This window comes from Salmo trutta, chromosome 39 (genome assembly GCF_901001165.1).
Source record: "Salmo trutta chromosome 39, fSalTru1.1, whole genome shotgun sequence".
Taxonomy (NCBI): Eukaryota; Metazoa; Chordata; class Actinopteri; order Salmoniformes; family Salmonidae; genus Salmo; species Salmo trutta.
This window is the reverse complement of record NC_042995.1, coordinates 1,770,533-1,796,977: the sequence shown is the minus strand read 5'-3', so window position 1 is coordinate 1,796,977 and position 26,445 is coordinate 1,770,533. Positions and strand designations below refer to the sequence as shown.

The 26,445-nt window shown below is 45.2% G+C and overlaps 1 protein-coding gene across 1 annotated transcript in view; it reads right to left on the bottom strand.

The window, feature by feature from the left end:
- Window positions 1-24,561, bottom strand: part of LOC115179225 (protein unc-80 homolog) — a 116,659-nt gene extending 92,098 nt beyond the window's left edge. Inside the window, 11 exon segments of the mRNA XM_029740617.1 lie at window positions 1,095-1,244; window positions 2,555-2,765; window positions 3,181-3,315; window positions 6,298-6,571; window positions 15,291-15,436; window positions 15,851-15,915; window positions 16,285-16,408; window positions 16,565-16,917; window positions 22,793-22,949; window positions 23,477-23,525; window positions 24,168-24,561. Coding sequence (XP_029596477.1) covers window positions 1,095-1,244; window positions 2,555-2,765; window positions 3,181-3,315; window positions 6,298-6,571; window positions 15,291-15,436; window positions 15,851-15,915; window positions 16,285-16,408; window positions 16,565-16,917; window positions 22,793-22,949; window positions 23,477-23,525; window positions 24,168-24,259 — 1,756 coding nt within the window. The 5' untranslated portion in view covers window positions 24,260-24,561.
- Window positions 24,562-26,445: the final 1,884 nt, after the last annotated feature.

Sequence of the window (26,445 nt, the reverse complement as noted above, 5' to 3'; positions counted from 1 at the left end):
TGTGGACTACACCTCTCCGTTGGTTTTCATGGCCTTTCTCCGCTGGAGATCTGTCGGCGGATTGGCTTCTCTGACTGACCGACTGACTACAACCTTTTTTGTATACGGTATTTCATTTGTTTTGGGTGTGATGTATACTGTGATGATTTATGTAGTTAGTTGTAGTTGAGGATTTACTAAGATGTGATACGCTTTATAGTTGTGGTAGAATATTTGTTATTATGATGGTCCGATTGACACTGGATTTACACTACACTTTATGAACGGACAAACATTGCGTGACTAAGGTCACTTGAGTTCCCTGAACTTGTTTACCGGGCTTGACTCTTTTCAGGCCCGAGGTACAGGACATTTCTGGAGGAACTAGAGCTGTTTAAAGCTCATTATTGTTATATTGTTGTGTGTGTGATCATTTATGTTGTTAATACAACCACGCAAAAGAATACAGTTGTTTTGCAGTTATTTCCATTGTTTTAAGGGTTCATGAAAAGTGTATTTCCATCCTGACATTTACATGAGTCCTTTGTATTGGTGTAGACTTGACGGACCAGATGGGACTCATTCCCTATCAAACTAAAAGGAGAACCTAATATTTTCTCTGGTAGGCACAACCTACCTGGCACCCCTATAAATTATAACCTCAAGTCAAAACCATTACAGTACGGTGTTGTAGGTGTATAGACTCTTACCCTCCCCCTTGGTGTGTACGGTGTTGTAGGTGTATAGACTCTTACCCTTCCCCTTGGTGTGAACGGTGTTGTGGGTGTATAGACTCTTCCCCTTCCCCTTGATGTGTACGGTGTTGTAGGTGTATAGACTCTTACCCTCCCCCTTGGTGTGTACGGTGTTGTGGGTGTATAGACTCTTACCCTTCCCCTTGATGTGTACGGTGTTGTGGGTGTATGGACTCTTACCCTCCCCCTTGGTGTGTACAATGTTGTGGGTGTATAGACTCTTACCCTCCCCCTTGGCGTGAACGGTGTTGTAGGTGTATAGACTCTTACCCTCCCCCTTGGCGTGAACGGTGTTGTAGGTGTATAGACTCTTACCCTTCCCCTTGGTGTGTACGGTGTTGTAGGTGTATAGACTCTTACCCTCCCCCTTGGCGTGAACGGTGTTGTCTCCGTGGCTGTTGGAGTGGTCTGGCATTTCTCTGAGCAGGGAGTGATGGGAGTGTGAGTGTTTAGCACTCAGGTTGTCTGTGTCTGCAGCCGTGTCTGAGCTCCCTCGCCGCGTCAACTTACCTAAAACACCACCAAACACACAACTCTGAGTGAAAGACACCGGCACACAGCATTACAACCAAACACACAACTCTGAGTGAAAGACACCGGCACACAGCATTACAACCAAACACACGTTCCTCTTCCCTGCCTTTTAAGACTGCCTAATAGCCAAATAAGCTCACTGTCACTGCCACAAAACAATGCATACCACATCCTACTGTACCACTTAACCCACATCTTTCATAAAAGTAGGGCCAAAAGTATAGGGCTTTTATAGGGCTTTTAAACTAATGGTTACATTCGAATGAGAAAGTCCCTTTATCTGTGCACCTTTTGCAACACATTAAAAGCATTAACCGTTCCTAACAACCAGACAAACATGAAGTTAATGAGGCTGACCCAGTTCAGCGGCGGTCAGGTGACTAACTCCTCTGACTCAGCTAATGAGAGCCAGGGGTCTAACTCATCTGACTCAGCTAATGAGAGCCAGGGGACTAACTCCTCTGACTCAGCTAATGAGAGCCAGGGGACTAACTCATCTGACTCAGCTAATGAGAGCCAGGGGACTAACTCCTCTGACTCAGCTAATGAGAGCCAGGGGACTAACTCATCTGACTCAGCTAATGAGAGCCAGGGGACTAACTCATCTGACTCAGCTAATGAGAGCCAGGGGACTAACTCATCTGACTCAGCTAATGAGAGCCAGGCACTAACTCATCTGACTCAGCTAATGTGAGCCAGGTGACTAACTCCTCTGACTCAGCTAATGAGAGCCAGGTGACTAACTCCTCTGACTCAGCTAATGAGAGCCAGGTGACTAACTCCTCTGACTCAGCTAATGAGAGTCAGGTGACTAATTCATCTGATTCAGCTAATGAGAGCCAGGGGACTAGACCAGTACAGTAGGAAGAGATAGAACCAGCAACATACAGTACCATGGCATGTCCTCCTCTATCCTTTACCATACAGGCTACAGTCATTTCCCCTGTACTTTTTAAGTTCCTATTGATAGAAAATAGATATATCAATAGATGGATAGACGTGAATAGTACAATCTATTGATAGAGATGATCTATCAGCAGAAAGACAGAGAGATCAAACAGTGAGTGGCTAGTGTTGGTCATATACAGACCTGGGTTCAAATACTATTCGAAATCATTTCAAATATTTTATCTGGGCTTGAGCTTGCCTGGTGTCATGGAACCAATAGAAAAGTTGCAAAGCTGCAAACCACACCCATCTGGCACTCAAGGCAAGCGCTCAAACTAACGCTTCTACATGTTTCAAAGAATTTCAAAAAGTGTTTGAACCCAGATCTGGTATGGTACCCATGATGGTAGCCTGCCAGCCCCCGCGCTCCAGCGCCCGCCGGTCGTCGCCAGAGAAGCTGGCGAAGGAGAAGGTGGATCGGGTGGGTGACACGTCCAGGTGGTCCTCGTGGAGCAGGAAGGGCACACCCATGCGGCGCTGGCGCTTCTTGCCCGTGTGGTGGAACGGGATGGAGCCCTTACGCTCACGGTCCTCCCGCCGGTTCTTGAACTGTACCACGGTCGGTAGGAGGAGACACAAGACAAACACATTCATTCTAAATGATCTAACTACAGCAGGGTTTTGTTTCCACCTAGGAAGAGTCAGCTGCGTATATTGGTAAATTGATTGAGAGGTCGAAACATACTAAAGGGTCAAATGAATAAAAGGGAGATAAAAGGGAGAGAAAATGTAGGCCAAATGTTTGAAATGATTTACATGGACAAAGAAGACAATGATAGATGTGAGGAAAGAGGGTCCATTACCCAGAGAGAGAGAGAGAGACAGAGAGAGAGAGGGATAGTGAGAGTGAGAGAGAAAGACTGAGACAGAGAAAGAGAGAGAGAGAGAAACAGGGAGGCTAATAGAAAGATAATATAATAAAGCCAGATTTTAGAACTTGTACATGTATCTTCATGCATCTCACCTTTTTGAAGAGGTTCATCCCCAGGTCAGAGGAAAGGTCGGGTACAGCCTGTCTGCGCAGGTTGGTCAGGGACACCTTAGAGAAGGTCTCTGAACTGAGGGACTTATCCTCCTCGTTGCATTTCAGACTCATGTCCTTATATGGGCAGAGAGCACAGGGGTCAAGGGTGAATGACAGGTGTCAATCAGAGATATAGCGTAGCAATAGGACGCTTTACTGTACAGAGACAGTCAACTTTGTTCATATACAGTATTTAAGATGGCATAACTATGGGAAAACCTGAACCACTTGATAATACTGTAATAAGAGCTACTATATAAGGCGAATAGCCCCCCTGATATGCAACTTTTCAGGGAAGTTAGGAAACAATATACAGGCAGTTAGGAAAGCTAAGGCTAGCTTTTTCAAACAGAAATTTGCATCCTGTAGTACAAACTCAAAAAAGTTCTGGGACACTGTAAAGTCCATGGAGAATAAGAGCACCTCCTCCCAGCTGCCCACTGCACTGAGGCTAGGAAACACTGTCACTACCGATAAATCCACAATAATTGAGAATTTCAATAAGCATTTTTCTACAGCTGGCCATGCTTTCCACCTGGCTACCCCTTTTCTACGGCTGGCCCTGCTTTCCACCTGGCTACCCCTACCCCGGTCAACAGCCCTGCGCTCCCCACAGCAACTCACCCAAGCCTCCCCCACTTCTCCTTCACCCAAATCCAGATAGCTGATGTTCTGAAAGAGCTGCAAAATCTGGACCCCTACAAATCAGCCAGGCTAGACAATCTGGACCCTCTCTTTCTAAAATTATCTGCCGAAATTGTTGCAACCCCTATCACTAGCCTGTTCAACCTCTCTTTCGTATCGTCTGAGATTCCCATAGATTGGAAAGCTGCCGCGGTCCTCCCCCTCTTCAAAGGGGGAGACACTCTAGACCCAAACTGCTACAGACCTATATCTATTCTACCCTGCCTTTCTAAGGTCTTTGAAAGCCAAGTTAACAAACAGATTACCGACCATTTCGAATCTCACAGTACCTTCTCCGCTATGCAATCTGGTTTCCGAGCTGGTCATGGGTGCACCTCAGCCACGCTCAAGGTCCTAAACCATATCATAACCGCCATCGATAAGAGACATTACTGTGCAGCCGTATTCATCGACGTGGCTAAGACTTTCGACCTTGTCAATCACAACATTCTTATTGGCAGACTCAACAGCCTTGGTTTCTCAAATGATTGCCTCGCTTGGTTCACCAACTTCTTCTCCAATCGAGTTCAGTATGTCAAATCGGAGGGCCTGTTGTCCAGACCTCTGGCAGTCTCTATGGGGGTACCACAGGGTTCAATTCTCGGGCCGACTCTCTTCTCTGTATACATCAATGATATCGCTCTTGCTGCTGATGATTCTCTGATCCACCTCTACGGAGACAACACCATTCTGTATACTTCTGGCCCTTCGTTGGACACTGTGTTAACTAACCTCCAGATGAGCTTCAATGCCATACAACTCTCCTTCCGTGGCCTCCAACTGCTCTTAAATGCAAGTAAAACTAAATGCATGCTCTTCAACCGATCGCTGCCCGCACCTGCCCGCCCGTCCAGCATCACTACTCTGGACGGTTCTGATTTAGAATATGTGGACAACTACAAATACCTAGGTGTCTGGTTAGACTGTAAACTCTCCTTCCAGACTCACATTAAACATCTCCAATCCAAAATTAAATCTAGAATCGGCTTCCTATTTCGCAACAAAGCATCCTTCACTCATGCTGCCAAACATACCCTCATAAAACTGACTATCCTACTGATCCTTGACTTCGGCGATGTCATTTACAAAATAGCCTCCAACACTCTACTCAACAAATTGGATGCAGTCTATCACAGTGCCATCCGTTTTGTCACCAAAGCCCCATATACTACCCACCACTGCGACCTGTATGCTCTCATTGGCTGGCCCACGCTTCATACTCGTCGCCAAACCCACTGGCTCCAAGTCATCTACAAGTCTCTGTTAGGTAAAGCCCCGCCTTATCTCAGCTCACTGGTCACCATAGCAGCACCAACCCGTAGCACGCGCTCCAGCAGGTATATCTCACTGGTCACCCCCAAAGCCAATTCTTCCTTTGGCCGCCTCTCCTTCCAGTTCTCTGCTGCCAATGACTGGAACGAACTGCAAAAATCTCTGAAGCTGGAGACTCTTACCTCCCTCACTAGCTTTAAGCACCAGCTGTCAGAGCAGCTCACAGATCACTGCACCTATACATAGCTCATCTGCAAATAGCCCATCCAATCTACCTCATCCCCATACTGTATTTATTGATTTATCTTGCTCCTTTGCACACCAGTATCTCAACTTGCACATTCATCCTCTGCACATCCTACCATTCCAGTGTTTTAATTGCTATATTGTAATTACTTTGCCACCATGGCCTATTAATTGCCTTACCTCTGTTATCCTACCTCATTTACACATGCTGTATATAGATTTTCCTACTGTATTATTGACTGTATGTTTGTTTACTCCATGTGTAACTCTGTGTTGTTGTATATGTCGAACTGCTTTGCTTTATCTTGGCCAAGTCGCAGTTGCAAATGAGAACTGGTTCTCAACTAGCCTACCTGGTTAAATAAAGGTGAAATAAATAAATCAAATAAAATTATACTATATAGGGATTATAAACTGGGTGGTTCAAGTCCTGAATGCTGATTGGCTGAAAGCCGTGGTATATCAGACCGTATACCGTATACCAGGGATATGACAAAACATTTGTTTTTACTGGTCTAATTACGTTGGTAATTAGTTTATAAAAGCAGTAAGGCACCTCGGGGGTTTGTGGTATATGGCCAATATACCACGGCTAAGGGCTGTATCTAGGCACTCCACGTTGCGTCATGCATAAGAACAACCCGTAGCCGTGGTATATTGGCCATATACCACACCCCCGCGGGCCGTATTGCTTAATTATACTATATAGGGCATTGAACTGTTGCATTACTACAAATACTACTACTTATACTAGTATTACCTGTGTCTTATGACTTTACAGTACTGTAGTTATAACACCATATAATACTGTAGTATTAACTAATGATTGACATAAACACAATGTTTATAACCCACCTGAGTCTTGTGGGTGTTGACGAGAGAGGGGGCGGCGGCCACCATGGAGCTGCTACGAGGGCGGGGCAGGGGCGGGACCAGTGGCTCCGGCGGGCGTTCCGGGCGCTCCTCCAGGATCTGACGCAGGCGCTGCAGGTAGAACATGAGGGCCCAGTGCACCCCCTCCTCCGTCCAGTGGGGCTGCAGCAGGCAGCGCAGGACTGCCACGTCAAAGTAGGTGGCGTAGCGGGCACGCTGGGCCAGGGAGACGGAGATCCCCGCCGGGGCAGAGGTCCTGGGGGAGACAAGGTACAGGGAGAGAGGGAGGGGGAGGGGGAGACAAGGTACAGGGAGAGAGGGAGGGGGAGACAAGGTACAGGGAGAGAGGGAGGGGGGAGAGAGGGAGGGGAGAGAGAGAGGGTGGGAGAAAGTTAGTGACATGAATCTGTAAAGCCCTTTTGATATCAGCAGTTATCACAATGTGCCTTACAATAACCCGGCCTAGACCTGGCCTGGACCCGGCCTAGACCCGGCCTTTTGCGAATAATTGTTAAAGGCAGGACTTGTTACTGTAGTTTATGATTTGTAAGCAGCCTAACTGAGCTCAAATGATCAAATCAGCACCTCTAAAAAAACCTAGATTGATGTCTGATATTATGTTCTAGCTCTGCAAAGAACAATCTGTAAATCTCTTGACTGAAATCACTTGCATCTGCCTCAAATGCAATTACCAGTCCCCATCATTTCCTGCCCCGTTCATCACTTACAGTGCATTCGGAATTTATTCAGACCCCTTGACCACATTTTGTTACGTTACAGCCATATTATAAAATTGATTTAATCGATTTTTTACCAAATCAATCGAAACACAATACTGATTGGTGGATTGCTGCAGAGATGGTTGTCCTTCTGGAAGGTTCTCCCATCACCACAGAGGAACTCTGGAGCTCTGTCAGAGTGACCATCAGGTTCTTGGTCACCTCCCTGACCAAGGCCCTTCTTCCCTGATTGCTCAGTTTGGCCGGGCAGCCAGCTCTAGGAAGTCTTGGTGGTTCCAAACTTCTTCCATTTAAGAATGATGGAGGACACGGTGTTCTTGGGGATCTTCAATGCTGCAGACATTTTTTGGTACCCTTCCCCAGATCTGTGCCTCGATACAATCCTGTCTCGGAGCTCTACGGACAATTCCTTCGAACTCATGGCTTTGTTTTTGCTCTGACATCCACTGTCAACTGTGGGACCTTATATAGACAGGTGTGTGCCTTTCCAAATCATGTCCGATCAATTGAATTTACCACAGGGGGACTCCATCAAGTTGTAGAAACATCTCATGGATGATCAATGGAAACAGGATTCACCTGTGGGATGTGTTAAACAACAAGGCCCTGTAGAATGTGTTAAACAACAAGGCCCTGCAGAATGTGTTAAACAACAAGGCCCTGTAGCATGTGTTAAACAACAAGGCCCTGTAGAATGTGTTAAACAACAAGGCCCTGTAGAATGTGTTAAACAACAAGGCCCTGTAGAATGTGTTAAACAACAAGGCCCTGTAGAATGTGTTAAACAACAAGGCCCTGTAGAATGTGTTAAACAACAAGGCCCTGTAGCATGTGTTAAACAACAAGGCCCTGTAGCATATGTTAAACAACAAGGCCCTGTAGCATGTTAAACAACAAGGCCCTGTCGCATGTGTTAAACAACAAGGCCCTGTATTAAGTGTTAAACAACAAGGCCCTGTATTATGTGTTAAACAACAAGGCCCTGCAGCATGTGTTTCTGTGGAGATTTAGAGACTGAATGTTCAGCCTACGTGAGCCCACTATCAATAAGACTTTAGCTCAGCAGCAGAGATGAAGGTCACTGGCTGGTGGCTCATATTTATTATGTCACACTGTAGAAAAACATTTTACAATGAGACACAAAACTAGCTTTTCTTATTGGACATGCTCAGGGAGCCCCTCCTTGTTTCAATCTATTTTGGCTACGTTTGATGCCTTATGAATACAGCCCTGATGCATGGCAAAGGAGCCGATACACAGGGCTACACCGCACCACAACAATAGAATGAGATTTATACTGTAGTGAAAGCAGAGAGACGGAGGAGGGAGGGAGGGAGGGTAAAGCATTTCATCTTAGCTGTACTATTAAACTGAGTCGGGTTGAGACGGTCAATACTAGGAGAATCAATGTCAGAGTACAGGATGCGGGAGCAGTATCGTGTTACACTGTCTAACCGACACACGCACACTCAAAGCTTTCAGTTGGTGTTGTGGAGAGGTTGCTGTGGCGACTGAGTGACGTACATACACCCACCCCCAGGAGAGACACTGCCCAACCTGGACTCCCTCCATTGCGGAGATGAAGCAGCAGTGGTTGCCATGGAAACTGCATCAGCATCGCATCACAGTGGAAAGGAGTGATTGGAGTGCATGGCAACACCGGAGCTGTACGTCAGTGGTATTAATCAGGGGAGAAAGCTTATTTTGATTCACAGCTGGAAGTCCTATAAACGTGAATCTCATGAAGAGAGATGGATCGTTTCACTCTGCTGTCACAATGCATTAAGATGAGGTTGGCTGGGACACATCTCTCTCATTCTCCATACCCAATATCCACATTAAATCTACCAGGGGCGGACTGGCCATATTGCATTTCGGGCAAATGCAAGATTGGCTGGTCGATTTTTATCCCAGGGGGCCTCAAGGGGAAAAAATGGGCCGATATGGGGGCCTAGAAATGTTAGAAATGACAGCGTCGATTTCTGGTCCCAATCCTCCCCTGATGGAACCTATGATTGAATGTGTTGTATTACTGAATGCAAACATAGAGATCCTATTAAATTACTAGAGGGGTGATGTCATAAACCCTAAAAGTTTCAGAATGCGGTGAAAATGGGAGCCATATTGGTCAGGGAGAAATCCAACCCAATCTAATGTGAATGAATGGCAGTAGAGATATAATCCTGATTTTACTGATGGAGGAGAATAAAAGTGAAATAGGCATGTGATATATCACACATTGTGTAATAGAATTATTGTCAACCTAAAATATTGTTATATAATTGTAAATACAGTTTATACAGGTTTTATACAAAGTTTATGTATGTATATATATAGCCTCTAAAATATATGTAAACAGACCATAAATGTCTAAATGTTTCCTTTCTTGGAAATCTGTGAGTGCTATTATATGATACAATAACAGAACTTGTTGTATTTACAACTTGTCTAAGTCCTACAGTATCATCAACTGATTTCAGCCACTGTATGGCTGTGGATTGACTGCATTGTTTGAATGGAATGTTGGCATGTTGGCATTTAATTTGAAACATTAATGGAATCATTCCTCTAAAACTGTCTGGCTATCTAGCTAACAAACATACAGTGTTGATTAATTCTTCAAATTCATTATTTTACACAAACACAATATCTTATCACAGCACTGGCAAACCATGTTTGACCAACTCCCTGACCAAAATGTCTGCCATTTATCCCATCATAAGAAGGTTCAAGACCATTCTAGTATTCTAATTTCTAATTCTATGGCATACTTGAGTGATAATGTCAGAGAAGCCGGTGTTTGGAGGATATATTGGCATGGGTGTTATTAGGCCCGAGACGTGACCCAGTCGTTAAGTATTTTTGTTGTGTATCTATGGACGCGACCCAGTTCGTTCGATCTAAATGTTCTATTGCCATACTGGCTGGCAACGTTCTTATCCCTTGCTTGCTAGCTAAACAACTATGGCTAACTTACAGTCAGGTCAAACATTGCAGTCAGAATAACAGAAAAGTAGCTGCATTTGCATAAGCTGTTTTCTACTTAAATTTATTTGGATACCTTCATAAGAATGAGCTAATGATGCGCGATTTCTTCCGGCATAGAACATGTGCTCTCTTGTCAGGACACTGTTGTTCAGGGAAGCTAGCCAACAACATAGCTAACACAATCACTTCAGAGGAGCTAGCCAACAACACAGCTAACACAATCACTTCAGAGGAGCTAGCCAACAACACAGCTAACACAATCACTTCAGAGGAGCTAGCCAACAACATAGCTAACACAATCACTTCAGAGGAGCTAGCCAACAACACAGCTAACACAATCACTTCAGAGGAGCTAGCCAACAACACAGCTAACACAATCACTTCAGAGGAGCTAGCCAACAACACAGCTAACACAATTACTTCAGAGGAGCTAGCCAACAACACAGCTAACACAATCACTTCAGAGGAGCTAGCCAACAACACAGCTAACACAATCACTTCAGAGGAGCTAGCCAACAACACAGCTAACACAATCACTTCAGAGGAGCTAGCCAACAACACAGCTAACACAATCACTTCAGAGGAGCTAGCCAACAACACAGCTAACACAATCACTTCAGAGGAGCTTGCCAACAACACAGCTAACACAATCACTTCAGAGGAGCTAGCCAACAACACAGCTAACACAATCACTTCAAACTGAAGCTGGAAAAACTGCAAAGTAGCTGCATTTAGTTTCATTTGACATTTTTTCTATTTACATTTATTTATATATATTCATAAAAATTATGCCAGCTGATTCATGATTTCGACTAGTTGAGAAATGCTGCCTGCCTGTCTGTCTCGTCCCTTCTCCTAACCCCTACACGTTCATTACTATGAGACAGCTGGAGATGTCAGAGAGACAGACCGCAGGTTGTATACAAATCTCCGCTATTGAAAACCAATTGCTAGTCTATGCTTTTTACAGTGAAGATCATGTTTATACATTGTCTGGCTGGGCTGATGAGACAGTGGACTGCTCAGTCAGATGGAACAGAGTAAATAGGAATTTTAACGTCATAGATTTAGCTGGTGGTAACTTGCGGAATAGACACCAGCTGGAATGCGCTTTTAACCAATCAGCATCCAGGATTAGACCAACCTGTTGTATAAACTCTTATATTCAACACTCACAGTTTTACCCTAAAACGAATTAATCATTAACTGGATGCATGCCAAATCATTTAAATCCAAATCGTTCTTCTTCCCCCTAAGCGGGCACAGATTGGGCACTGGGTCTGAGGGTCAGGTTGGGCAGTGGGTCTGAGGGTCAGCTTGGGCACTGGGTCTGAGGGTCAGGTTGGGCAGTGGGTCTGAGGGTCAGCTTGGGCACTGGGTCTGAGGGTCAGCTTGGGCACTGGGTCTGAGGGTCAGCTTGGGCAGTGGGTCTGAGGGTCAGCTTGGGCAGTGGGTCTGAGGGTCAGCTTGGGCAGTGGATCTGAGGGTCAGCTTGGGCAGTGGGTCTGAGGGTCAGCTTGGGCAGTGGGTCTGAGGGTCAGCTTGGGCAGTGGGTCTGAGGGTCAGCTTGGGCAGTGGGTCTGAGGGTCAGGTTGGGCTGTGGATCTGAGGGTCAGCTTGGGCTGTGGGTCTGAGGGTCAGCTTGGGCAGTGGGTCTGAGGGTCAGCTTGGGCAGTGGGTCTGAGGGTCAGCTTGGGCAGTGGGTCTGAGGGTCAGGTTGGGCAGTGGGTCTGAGGGTCAGCTTGGGCAGTGGGTCTGAGGGTCAGCTTGGGCAGTGGGTCTGAGGGTCAGCTTGGCCAGTGGGTCTGAGGGTCAGGTTGGGCAGTGGGTCTGAGGGTCAGCTTGAGCAGTGGGTCTGAGGGTCAGCTTGGGCAGTGGGTCTGAGGTTCAGCTTGGGCAGTGGGTCTGAGGGTCAGGTTGGGCAGTGGGTCTGAGGGTCAGGTTGGGCAGTGGGTCTGAGGGTCAGGTTGGGCAGTGGGTCTGAGGGTCAGCTTGGGCAGTGGGTCTGAGGGTCAGCTTGGGCAGTGGGTCTGAGGGTCAGCTTGGGAGTGGGTCTGAGGGTCAGGTTGGGCAGTGGGTCTGAGGGTCAGGTTGGGCAGTGGGTCTGAGGGTCAGGTTGGGCAGTGGGTCTGAGGGTCAGCTTGGGCAGTGGGTCTGAGGGTCAGCTTGGGCAGTGGGTCTGAGGGTCAGGTTGGGCAGTGGGTCTGAGGGTCAGGTTGGGCAGTGGGTCTGAGGGTCAGCTTGGGCAGTGGGTCTGAGGGTCAGGTTGGGCAGTGGGTCTGAGGGTCAGGTTGGGCAGTGGGTCTGAGGGTCAGGTTGGGCAGTGGGTCTGAGGGTCAGCTTGGGCAGTGGGCAGATCGATGTCTATCCATTATGTGCCTGCCTGATGCTCTGGGCCAAGGTACAGAGAGTTGGAGACTGGAAGTGCCAGCATTAGACATGTACACATACACACACACACTGGCAGTGCCAGCATCAGACATGCACACATACACACACACACTGGCAGTGCCAGCATCAGACATGCACCATGTTAGTTTAGCATCATTACCCTGGGTAAAGTGTCTCATTGGTAAGAGCAGGCAGACAAGGAGAGACAGATCTGTTTCAGTCTCTGTCTATATCTGGTGTCTGCCTGGTAGGCTGAGAAGAACAAGTTGTAACTCATTATACTGATCATAATACACAAGGGATGGAGTGGAACCTCTGAATGAGCACTCGTGTGTGTGTGTGTGTGTGTGTGTGTGTGTGTGTGTGTGTGTGTGTGTGTGTGTGTGTGTGTGTGTGTGTGTGTGTATGCATACGTGTGCTGTGAGCTACTGAGCCATACTAAGCTATGAGGAACAGGTGATGCTGCAGGCTACATTATATAACATTAAACTAGATGAATGCAGCCAGTTTGTTCTTTCTAGACTGCTATAAGGTCAACATGTACTAGTCCTGTATAATAGTAACGTTACAGTCAGTCAGGCTACTATGCTGGACAGCAATGCCTTCATCTTCATACAATATCATATGCATGAGATATGACAGTTCCATTAAAGGGGCAATCTGGGATTCAAACAACAAATACAGTGGCAAGAAAAAGTATGAACCCTTTGGAATTATCTGGATTTCTGCATAAATTGGTCATAAAATCAGATCTGATCTTCATCGAAGTCACAACAACAGACAAACACAGTCTGCTTAAACTGATAACACACAAATTATTGTATTTTTCTTGTCTATATTGAATACATCATTTAAACATTCACAGTGTAGGTTGGGAAAAGTATGTGAACCCCTAGGCTAATGACTTCTCCAAAAGCTAATTGGAGTCAGGAGTCTGCTAACCTGGAGTCCAATCAATGAGACGAGATTGGAGATGTTGGTTAGAGCTGTCCTGCCCCTGTCACGTCCTGGCCAGTATAAAGGTTAATTGTTATTGTAGTTTGGTCAGGACGTGGCAGAGGGTATTTGTTTTATGTGGTTCGGGGTGGTGTTTTGGTAGAAGGGCATTTGATTTAGTATTTCCGGGTTTTTTGGTTTATGGTCTATGTTTATGTATTTCTATGTGTAGTCTAGTGAGTGTGTTTCTATGGTTGGTTAATTGGGGTTGGGACTCTCAATTGAAGGCAGGTGTTTTCCCTTTGCCTTTCATTGAGAGTCCCATATATTAGGGTGTGTTTGTCATTTGTGGGAGAAGACTGTCGGTATATCGTGAGTTCGTTTTGTTATTTTGTATGTTCATTTTGGAGTTTAATAAATGTTCAAGATGAGCCAACACAATCCTGCTGCATATTGGTCCTCCTTTTCCGACGATGATTTCGCCATATCGTCTGACGACGACGAAACCCCTGACAGCCCCATAAAAAACACTCACACAATTAGAGTTTGCTATTCACAAGAAGCATAGCCTGATGTGAACCATGCCTTGAACAAAATGGATCCCAGAAGACCTAAGATTAAGAATTGTTGACTTGCATAAAGCTAGAAAGGGTTACAAAAGTATCTCTAAAAGCCTTGATGTTCATCAGTCCACGGTAAGACAAATTGTCTATAAATGGAGAAAGTTCAGCACTGTTGCTACTCTCCCTAGGACTGGCCGTCCTGCAAAGATGACTGCAAGAGCACAGAGCAGAATGCTCAATGAGGTTAAGAAGAATCCTAGAGTGTCAGCTACAGACTTAAAGAAATCTCTGGAAGATGCTAACATCTCTGTTGACGAGTCTACGATACGTAAGACATTAAACAAGAATGGTGTTCATGGGAGGACGGAAGAAGCCACTGCTGTCCAAATAAAACATTGCTGCACGTCTGAAGTTTGCAAAATAGCACCTGGATGTTCCACAGCGCTACTGGCAGAATATTCTGTGGACAGATGAAACTACAGTTGAGTTGTTTGGAAGGAACAGACAACACTATGTGTGGAGAAAAGAAGGAACAGCAACACCAACATCAATACCTCATCCCTACTGTAAAGTATGGTGGAGGGAGCATCATGGTTTGGGGCTGCTTTGCTGCCTCAGGGCCTGGACAGCTTGCTATCATCGATGGACAAATGAATTCCCAAGTTTATCAAGACATTTTTCAGGAGAATGTAAGGCTATCTGTCTGCCAATTGAAGCTCAACAGAAGTTGGGTGATGCAACAGGACATGACCCAAAAGACAGAAGTAAATCAACAACAGAATTGCTTCAACAGAAGAAAATACTCCTTCTGGAGTGTCCCAGTCAGAGTCCTGACCTCAACCCGATTGAGATGCTGTGGCATGACCTCAAGAGAGCGGTTCACACCAGACATCCCAAGAATATTGCTGAACTGAAACAGTTTTGTAAAGAGGAATGGTCCAAAATTCCTCCTGATCGCTGTGCAGGTCTGATCTGCAACTATAGAAAACTTTTGGTTGAGGTTATTGCTGCCAAAGGAGGGTCAACCAGTTATTAAAACTAAGGGTTCACATACTTTTCCCACCCTGCACTGTGAATATTTATGCGGTGTGTTGAATTAAGAAATGAAAATGTATAATTGTTTGTGTGTTATTAATTTAAGCGGACTGTGTTTGTCTATTGTTGTGACTTAGATGAAGATCAGATCTAATTTTATGACCAATTTATGTAGAAGTCCAGGTAATTCCAGATGGTTCACATAGTTTTCTTGCCACTGTATCTGTCCCAATCCCTTTAATGTTTCCTTACTGTTCACATTGTCCATGTATCATATGTCGTGTGTGTGTTTGTATGAACTGCACAGTTCATAATGGCTTACTTCTTCTTGGCGATCCCTTTGTCGAGTGGAGTCTGTCGCGTTGACGGCCCACCTCTCTCCACTGAGTTGCCGCGGCGACAGCTCTGCTCTCCAGCCCCGGGGGAGGATGAATCTGATTGGGCCGTTTCACAGACCACCTGGAAACCCTGCAGACAGAGCAAATAAGAGCCTGTCAGTCAAGAGGCTTCTAGTCTCTTCTAATCAGATGCTCCACACACACACAGATCATACCAGCAAGGGGACGTTTTTTAAACCTTTATTTAACTAGGCAAGTAAGTTAGGAACAAATTATTATTTACAATGACGGCCTACCCCGGCCAAACCCAGACAATGCTGAGCCAATTGTGCACCGTCCTATGGGACTCCCAATCATGGCTGGATGTGATACAGCCTGGATTCGAACCAGAGACTGTAGTGACACCTCTTGCACTGAGATGCAATGCCTTAGACCTCTGCGCCACTCAGGAGTGATAATAATATTAGCAGAGACCCTGGGGGGAGGGTGGGGGGGCTGGAGGAGGGGTACAGCTGTCTCACTGCTGCCTGAGACGAACACTCACCATGGGGCCTTGGTTTCTGGACCCACACGGGCTACACTGGTTGTTCACCGGGGAGTTCCTCTTGGCTGTTGACAAAACAGGTGGTAGCTTACAGAATAGAATCTAACAGAATAGAATCTAACAGAATAGAATATAATGTAATAGAATAGAATGCACTCTTAGTAAAAAGGGTTCCAAAAGGGTTCTTTGGCCGTCCCCATAAGAGGTCCTTTTGAAGAACCCTTTTCGGTTCCAGGAACCCTCTATGGAAAGGGCAGAAGATCCCCTTTAGGGTCTTGTCTCTAGAGTGTAGAATAGACTAAAATATCACTTTTGTTACTATGGTATTTGGTTTGGATATTACTAATGTCTCATGTAAAACAGCAGAGTAGAACTCAGATGATTCCATAGAGTCAGTACTAAATGCTTTCTTTGGGGTCCTCTGGGTGTCTCACCTGTCACAATGTTCCTCACAGGCTTGATGAGGGCAGAGAAGGCGGGGACGTCAGGTTGCCGGTGCTCCCACATTGGCTGCCATATGATGAGACCACTGGCCAATCGGAAAGTCAGGTCAGACTCCTAGACGACACAGCGAAAAAGTTTACATACACACACACAGACACGCACGCACAGTAGGGTACCAAAGCATTCCCCAGAGCCATGAAACACAACCGCAGCATCTACACACACAGATCAATAGGGGATAGTCCAGCAGGAAGAATGAATCAGAGGTACCTTGATGCGGTGAATGAGGGGAGCAAAGAGGAAGACAAACAGCTCCACGGTGGCCATGCTCTTATGGAAGAGCTTGGTGCGGGCGTGCTCATCCTCCTCCAGGGACCCGCTGCAGCGTGGCGCTCCTGACCCAGAACCGGTGCCTGATCCTGGGCCACTTTGGCCACCTCTGGCTGGGGGGGAACCCTGGTTCCCAATCCCCATTGGCTGGAGGAAGGCTGAGCTGCTGCTGCCCCCCGACCATCCGTGGCCCAGGCTGGGCTCCTGGTTGCACTCCTGGGCCGCCTCCAATAGCATCCAGTGGAGGGTATGGAGCAGCTTGGTCTCCGCCACGCCCAGCTTGTCCTGGTGACCTGGGGTTAGGGGTGAGGGGTCAGAGCAGGGGTGTCAAACATATGGCCTGTTCAATGCGGCCCACTGGTGGTTTGATCACAGAGTTTCTAAACCCAGAGGCCCAACATTGCAATACTTCCGGGAACGCTTCACGGAGCACAGAATCCGCTTAATTACTTAATAAAACCAAATCGAAACTGTGTAGAAATTATAATGGTCCTACATTTACAGTCTCTTTACTCTGTCCAGCTTGATAACAGTCATTTACAGTCTCTTCACTCTGTCCAGCTTCATAACAATCATTTATAGTCTCTTCAATCTGTCCAGCTTGATAACAGTCATTTACTGTGCATTTGGGAAGTATTCAGACCCTTTGACTTTTTCCACATTTTGTTATGTGACAGCCTTATTCTAAAATTGATTTGTTTTTTCCCCCCCTCATCAAGCTACACACAGTACCCCAGAATCACAAAGCAAAAACAGGTTTATATACATTTTTGCAAATGTATTACAAATAAAAAACAGATATATCACATTAACATAACTATTCAGACCCTTTACTCAGTACTTTGTTGAAGCACTTTAGGCAGCGATTACAGCCTCGAGTCTTCTTGGGTATGACGCTACAAGCTTGGCACATCTGTATTTGGGGAGTTTCCCCCTTCTTCTCTGCAGATCCTCTCAAGCTCTGTCAGGTTGGATGGGGAGCGTCGCTAAACAGCTATTTTCAGGTCTCTCCAGAGATGTTCGATCGGGTTCAAGTCCAGGCTCTGGCTGGGCCACTCAAGAACATTGAGAGACTTGTCCCGAAGCCACTCCTGCGTTGTCTTGGCTGTGTGCTTAGGGTCGTTGTCCTGTTGGAAGATGAACCGTCACCCCAGTCTGAGGTTCTAAGTGCTCTGGAGCAGGTTTTCATCAAGAAACTCTATGTACTTTGCTCCGTTCATCTTTCCCTCGATCCTGACTAGTCTCCCAGGCCCTGCTGCTGAAAAACATCCCCACAGCATGATGCCGCCACCACCATGCTTCACTGTGGAGATGGTGCTAGGTTTCCTCCAGACGTGACGCTCGGCATTCATTTTACATTTACATTTACGTCATTTAGCAGACGCTCTTATCCAGAGCGACTTACAAATTGGTGCATTCACCTTATGATATCCAGTGGAACAACCACTTTACAATAGTACATCTATATCTTTTTTGGGGGGGGGTTAGAAGGATTACTTTATCCTATCCCAGGTATTCCTTAAAGAGGTGGGGTTTCAGGTGTCTCCGGAAGATGGTGATTGACTCCACTGTCCTGGCGTCGTGAGGGCCAAGCCAAAGCCAAAGGCTTCAATCTTGGTTTCTTCAGGCCAGAGAATCTTGTTTCTCATGGTCTTAGAGTCCTTTAGGTGCATTTTGGCAAACTCCAAGCGGTCTGTCATGTACCTTTTACTGAGGAGTGGCTTCCGTCTGGCGACTCTACCATAAAGGCCTGATTGGTGGAGTGCTGCAGAGATGGTTGTCCTTCTGGAAGGCTCTCCCATCTCCACAGAGGAACTCTGGAGCTCTGTCAGAGTGACCATCAGGTTCTTGGTCACCTCCCTGACCAAGGCCCTTCTCCCCCGATTGCTCAGTTTGGCCTGGCGGCCAGCTCTAGGAAGAGTCTTCGTGGGTCCAAACTTCTTCAATTTAAGAATGATGGAGGCCACTGTGTTCTTGGGGACCTTCAATGCTGAAGAAATGTTTTGGTACCCTTCCTTAGATCTGTGCCTCAACACAATCCTTTCTCGGAGCTCTACGGACAATTCCTTCAACCTCGTGGCTTGGTTTTTGCTCTGACTTGCACTGTCAACTGTGGGACCTAATAGACAGGTGTGTGCCTTTCCAAATCATGTTCAATCAATTGAATGTACCCCAGGTGGACTCCAATCAAGTTGTAGAAACATCTCAAGGACGATCAATGGAAACAGGATGCACCTGAGCTCAATTTCGTGTCTCATAGCAAAGGGTCTGAATACTTATGTAAAAAAGGTATTTCTGTTTTTTATTTGTAATAAATTTGCAAACATTTGTAAAAATCAGTTTTTGTTTTTGTCATGATGGGGTATATTGCGTGTAGATTGATGAGGAAAAAACATTATTTAATACATTTTAGAATAAGGCTGTAACGTAACAAAATTTGGAAAATGTTAATCGGTCTGAACACTTTCCGAATGCACTGTATAGTCTCTTCACTCTGTCCAGCTTGATAACAGTCATTTATAGTCCCTTCACTCTGTCCAGCTTAATAACAGTCATCTATAGTCTGTTCACTCTGTCCAGCTTGATAACAGTCATCTATAGTCTGTTCACTCTGTCCAGCTTGATAACAGTCATCTATAGTCTCTTCACTCTGTCCAGCTTGATAACAGTCATCTATAGTCTGTTCACTCTGTCCAGCTTGATAACAGTCATCTATAGTCTCTTCACTCTGTCTAGCTAGATAAGCTGCTCTTCCTCCCGGGGAAGGACTGCCCTTTCCATGATCTTGCCATCACGGTGGACAACTCCATTGTGTCCTCCTCCCAGAGTGCTAAGAGCCTCGGCGTGACCCTGGACAACACCCTGTCGTTCTCCGCTAACATCAAGGCGGTGACCCGATCCTGTAGGTTCATGCTATACAACATTCGCAGAGTACGACCCTGCCTTATACAGGAAGCGGCGCAGGTCCTAATCCAGGCACTTGTCATCTCCCGTCTGGATTACTGCAACTCGCTGTTGGCGGGGCTCCCTGCCTGTGCCATTAAACCCCTACAACTCATCCAGAACGCCGCAGCCCGTCTGGTGATCAACCTTCCCAAGTTCCCTCATGTCACCCCGCTCCTCCGCACACTCCACTGGCTTCCAGTTGAAGCTCGCATCTGCTACAAGACCATGGTGCTTGCCTACGGAGCTGTGAGGGGAACGGCACCTCCGTACCTTCAGGCTCTGATCAGGCCCTACACCCAAACAAGGGCACTGCGTTCATCCACCTCTGGCCTGCTGGCCCCCCTACCTCTGTGGAAGCACAGTTCCCTCTCAGCCCAGTCAAAACTGTTCGCTGCTCTGGCACCCCAATGGTGGAACAAGCTCCCTCACGATGCCAGGACAGCGGAGTCAATCACCACCTTCCGTAGACACCTGAAACCCCACCTCTTTAAGGAATACCTGGGATAGGATAAAGTAATCCTTCTAACCCCCCCCCCCCCCCCCCAAAAAAAAGATATAGATGTACTATTGTAAAGTGGTTGTTCCACTGGATATCATAAGGTGAATGCACCAATTTGTAAGTCGCTCTGGATAAGAGCGTCTGCTAAATGACGTAAATGTAAATGTAAAATAACAGTCAACTATAGTCTCTTCACTCTGTCCAGCTTGATAACAGTCATTTATAGACTCTTCACTCTGTCCAGCTTGATAACAGTCATCTATAGTCTCTTCACTCTGTCCAGCTTGATAACAGTCATCTATAGTCTCTTCACTCTGTCCAGCTTGATAACAGTCATTTATAGACTCTTCACTCTGTCCAGCTTGATAACAGTCATTTATAGACTCTTCACTCTGTCCAGCTTGATAACAGTCATTTATAGACTCTTCACTCTGTCCAGCTTAATAACAGTCATCTATAGTCTCTTCACTCTGTCCAGCTTGATAACAGTCATTTATAGACTCTTCACTCTGTCCAGCTTAATAACAGTCATCTATAGTCTCTTCACTCTGTCCAGCTTGATAACAGTCATCTATAGTTTCTTCACTCTGTCCAGCTTGATAACAGTCATTTATAGACTCTTCACTCTGTCCAGCTTGATAACAGTCATTTATAGACTCTTCACTCTGTCCAGCTTGATAACAGTCATTTATAGACTCTTCACTCTGTCCAGCTTAATAACAGTCATCTATAGTCTCTTCACTCTGTCCAGCTTGATAACAGTCATTTATAGACTCTTCACTCTGTCCAGCTTGATAACAGTCATCTATAGTTTCTTCACTCTGTCCAGCTTGATAACAGTCATCTATAGTTTCTTCACTCTGTCCAGCTTGATAACAGTCATCTATAGTCTGTTCACTCTGTCCAGCTTGATAATAGTCAACTATAGTCTCTTCACTCTGTCCAGCTTGATAAGTCATCTATAGTCTCTTCACTCTGTCCAGCTTGATAACAGTCATTTTTAGTCTCTTCACTCTGTCCAGCTTGATAACAGTCATTTTTAGTCTCTTCACTCTGTCCAGCTTGATAACAGTCATTTATAGACTCTTCACTCTGTCCAGCTTGATAACAGTCATCTATAGTCTCTTCACTCTGTCCAGCTTGATAACAGTCATCTATAGTTTCTTCACTCTGTCCAGCTTGATAACAGTCATTTATAGTCCCTTCACTCTGTCCAGCTTGATAACAGTCATTTATAGTCCCTTCACTCTGTCCAGCTTGATAACAGTCATCTATAGTCTCTTCACTCTGTCCAGCTTGATAACAGTCATCTATAGTCTCTTCACTCTGTCCAGCTTGATAACAGTCATCTATAGGCTGTTCACTCTGTCCAGCTTGATAACAGTAATTTATAGTCTCTTCACTCTGTCCAGCTTGATAACAGTCATTTTTAGTCTCTTCACTCTGTCCAGCTTGATAACAGTCATTTTTAGTCTCTTCACTCTGTCCAGCTTGATAACAGTCATTTATAGACTCTTCACTCTGTCCAGCTTGATAACAGTCATCTATAGTCTCTTCACTCTGTCCAGCTTGATAACAGTCATCTATAGTTTCTTCACTCTGTCCAGCTTGATAACAGTCATTTATAGTCCCTTCACTCTGTCCAGCTTGATAACAGTCATTTATAGTCCCTTCACTCTGTCCAGCTTGATAACAGTCATCTATAGTCTCTTCACTCTGTCCAGCTTGATAACAGTCATCTATAGTCTCTTCACTCTGTCCAGCTTGATAACAGTCATCTATAGGCTGTTCACTCTGTCCAGCTTGATAACAGTAATTTATAGTCTCTTCACTCTGTCCAGCTTGATAACAGTTATTGATACGCTACTAAAGCTAGACAGTCAGAGAGTATCGATAATTCCAAAAGTGATGGATAGAGGACTCTTTTTTATCCATTTTGGCGTTTAAGTGTGGCCCACGGGGCCAAATAAGTTTGACACCCCTGGGTCAGAGATCAGTGTTTGATTGGTGTGATGGGATACATGGGTGTGTGTATTACTGTATGCATGTCTGTATGTGTATGTCTGTGTCTGTATTACTGTATTCGTGTCTGTATTACTGTATGCGTGTCTGTGTGTGTGTGTGTATTACTGTATTCGTGTCTGTCTGTCTGTGTGTGTGTGTGTGTGTGTGTGTGTGTGTGTGTGTGTGTGTATTACTGTATTCGTGTCTGTGTGTGTGTGTGTGTGTGTATTACTGTATTCGTGTCTGTCCTACTGTATGCGTGTCTGTATAACTGTATGCATGTCTGTATTACTGTATGCATGTCTGTATTACTGTATGTGCGTCTGTGTGTTTATTACTGTATGCATGTCTGTATTACTGTATGCATGTCTGTATTACTGTATGTGCGTCTGTGTGTTTATTACTGTATGCATGTCTGTATTACTGTATGCATGTCTGTATTACTGTATGTGCGTCTGTGTGTTTATTACTGTATGCATGTCTGTATTACTGTATGCATGTCTGTATTACTGTATGCATGTCTGTATTACTGTATGTGCGTCTGTGTGTTTATTACTGTATGCATGTCTGTGTGTATGTCTGTGTGTGTCTGTATAACTGTATTTGTGTCTGTATTACTGTATGAGTGTGTGTATTACTGTATGGATGTCTGTGTGCGTGTGTGTGCATGCATGTGCGTGCCTGCGTCCGTCCGTGTGTGTGTGTGTGTGTGTGTTTACCCAGCTTGTTCCTGTTAGAGAGCAGGATGGCGGTGCAGTGGAGCACGTGGGGCAGGGCGGCCTGGACCAGCTCCCAGCGAGAGATGCTCTGGATGGCCTCGGACAGCACCGGGGAGAGCCCATGGAGCTTGTTCTCTACCAGCACCCGCTCAAAGGACTAGGAGAGAGACACAGTGGCCCGTATTCATGAAATGTCTCAGAGTAGGAGTGCTGGTCTGGGATCAGAGTCCCCTGTCCATGTAATCTTATTTGTTATTATGTAAAAAGGTCAAACTGATCCTAGCTCAGCACTCCTACTTGGAGATGCTTCATGAACATGGGCCAGTGACGTCTCTGAGACAGAAACTGAAGGGCCATTGAGTGCCAGTGTATGTGGCCCATATGTGTCCTCAAGCAAAGTAATATGCCTTGGGGAAAGCAGCAAGCCTGAGTTATAGCCCAATTTACTATTTGGTCATACACTCAGACGTGTTATTACAATGTATAGATTCATTATAAAGATGAGTTTGAACTAGCTACAATTCATAGTAATAACAGTTTAACCAAACGGGCAAGGTACAGAATAGAACAGAACAAACTCCAATTGGAAAATGCTCCCCTAATTCGCAGGTGCGGTGAGGCCGCGGGAGAAGCCGAGCGATGATTCATTCTAATCATAACTGTCGCGTTAAGAAAATGGCTTACCACACAAGATGCCTCATACTGTTTCCCCAACTTCGGCCTCAGAAACGCGCTGCAATCATGAAAACATTGGGGCGTGTTAAATGTTCATTACATCATTGTTTGAAAATAATATCATTCGCTACATAGGGTAAATTGAATAGGCTGTGACGCAAATGTTGGAGCTAGACCGCCAAACGTCTTCGTGCAAGTGGCCAGTGGTATCATCCAAATGATAAAATATGATCGCTTATACCGCTCATAGCCTAGCCCTACCTCTAGAAATAACATACTGTATACATATCAGATGGATTCAGCCGGTTACAGCGGATGCGTGATATCACCTTCACCTTTCCCAGCCATGTCTACAGGTGTGACATCTTAGCCCCCCCTCCTCTACAACATATCCCCTGTACGAGAACTAGCTGTTTTTCTCGGGTTTTTTCTTTTCATGTTGTTGTATGTTTGGATGTATTAAATAGGCTACAATAGCCTAACCAAATGAACTGACGCATAGCCTGACATGACAACCCGGTCAACGGGTGTATAACGAGTCAAATGATTGACACTCACATAAAAACCTTCTATACAGATGTAACACATGTTTTCATTTATAACCTAAGGGAGCGAGTTAGCTTGGTTGGCATATAATCTCACCCCCGTATATTCTGAGCAGCGGCAAACACCTGTTGTCAATGGCTGTCACGACACTAACCTGGTCTGCCTCCATAAGAAGGTCTGGATCGGGAACGGTATACCCTTGCCGCACTCCGTGTCGGTCTCATCCAGGCTTTTCCGCTTCACCATCTTGTCGACTTGTCGCCGTCCAGACGTAGCTGGGTCCGGTCGTCCCAGGTGATGTGATGCCTCACGACATGATTCCGTTCTGCTTGTGTAAAATGGCTGCAAATGTCGGCGGTGGTAACAGGAGGTAACAGAGCGAGATCTATATGGTTTCAGCACCACCTTCAGAGCAGCGGCAGCGGGGAACGGCAGAGTGATTTATCAAACAGCGGCGAGGGGGGGCTGCTGTAAAAACGCAGTACGACTGCTAGGAAGTAAGAACAGATGTTTTCCTTAACAACATAAGTATGATCGGGTCGGCTACTGGGAACAGTAGGCTAAACGACGAGAAAAAACACCAATATAAAAGCATAATCGGTTTACACACAACATGCGGCACATTCAGGCTGGAGTATTTCTCCACGCCCTCCACACATATTTAATATATCTCCATATGAATAACATCAACAGGTTGTTTAATTACCTTGAAATAAAACCCTATCCCTGTTTTGATTACATTGACATTTCATGGTATGACACGTCACTAAAGGGGAATAAAATAACCCACAAATACCTTCTAGTGATATTCACACAATTACGATTATTGGTTGGCTGTACAGCGCTGTGGGGTGTGTAGACGACCAGAAAGTACATCATCTATTAAACGACTTATCTACAAATATATATATGACAGTGTTCTGTTCTGATGGGCACAACCTTTTGGCCCAACAACATATGTTGCATGCAGTTAGCCTTCCCAAATTACATCACCAAAATGACTCCATGAATTACCCTTCACATAATCTCTTCCCTGTCGTTCTCTCTCTCTCTCTGTCATTCTCTCAGGAGAGTGCAATCTAAAACCCACAGTCCCAATAACATAATGCAGACACATTTATGACATCATTTAAAAAAACAGCTCATTATATTTGGGGAAGCTCCAGAAAATGTTTCAAACGAATGTATTTAATTCATTTTATAGTTTTATTCCTGTTGTTATTATTCTGTAGGAGTGTTTTGTCAACAGCATTGTTTCAAACATTGGAAAGTGTGCACATCTACATGGTCTCTTTAAATACACTTAAACAAGCAAAGGGTTGTGGGAGGGGGAGGAAGAGGGAGGAAGAGGAAGGAAGAGGGAGGAAGAGGGAGGAAGAGGGAGGAACGGGTTTGAGAAAAACCCTGAAGGGTAACCAACATCTGGAAATTGGGGGTGGGTGGGAGGGTATCACAAATGGCGACAGATAAAAATAAGCTAGAACATTTTTATCAAACACGTACAAGTTGAGAATGACTTCCTTTTCCTTCCACTACATCCCTTCATTACTTTAACCTTCTTTCCTTAGAAAGTCCTGTCCGTACCATCTGACTGGGACATTTTCACAGTGTACACCATAGCTGCTATTTTTCATGGAATGTTTATTTAAATATAAAGCTTCAGACACTTTCTGCGTAGTTACACAAGCGACTGCAGGCCCTTGGCTCATTCAAGGTCCATGTCCTTGCTACTCTAAACGTAGGAGAAAGGCTTGTTGGAAGCAAACGTGTAAGTCTAAGGCTGGTACAAAGCGGTTATAGACTGTGTTCACTGAATAGACACAGTATAGTCCCTAGCTACAGTGTTCACTCTCTAGACCTTTTATGTCTATAACTCTGTGCTATTAGGTCACTCACTGGCTTTTGTCACATCAGCATAATAGCGACTGTTTCGTGAAAATCACAGAGCTACTGTATGTAAAATGAATGCTCACATGCTCACTGAAGCAGAAAAGCAGCCTGATGGCTTGGGGAAGAGGTCCATTGGAAAGCTAGGATTTTATAGCATTGTAACTTGACATGACTGCAATGTGTAGCCACAGTATGTGCCAAGCTAGTTCAGCCACTGTGACATCAACACTACCATTTGCACTATTAATGAGATTAAAAAAACGAAACAAAACCACATGTGGTCTAATAATTCAGCAAATGACATCATGAAGTCATATAGTCACATGACTAAAACAAAATCAATTCAAATAGAAAACATCACATTTTCTGCCAATGAATTGAAACAAGCTTGTCTGAACAGCCATTTTTTACCGTTACAGTTGTAACATATTGAATTGTGTTGTGTTGTAGATGAATTGTTGTTCACAAACGAAACAGCCTCCTGTCTACGAGACACATACAGGACCTGGGATACTGGATCATATACACTGCATGATAAAAAG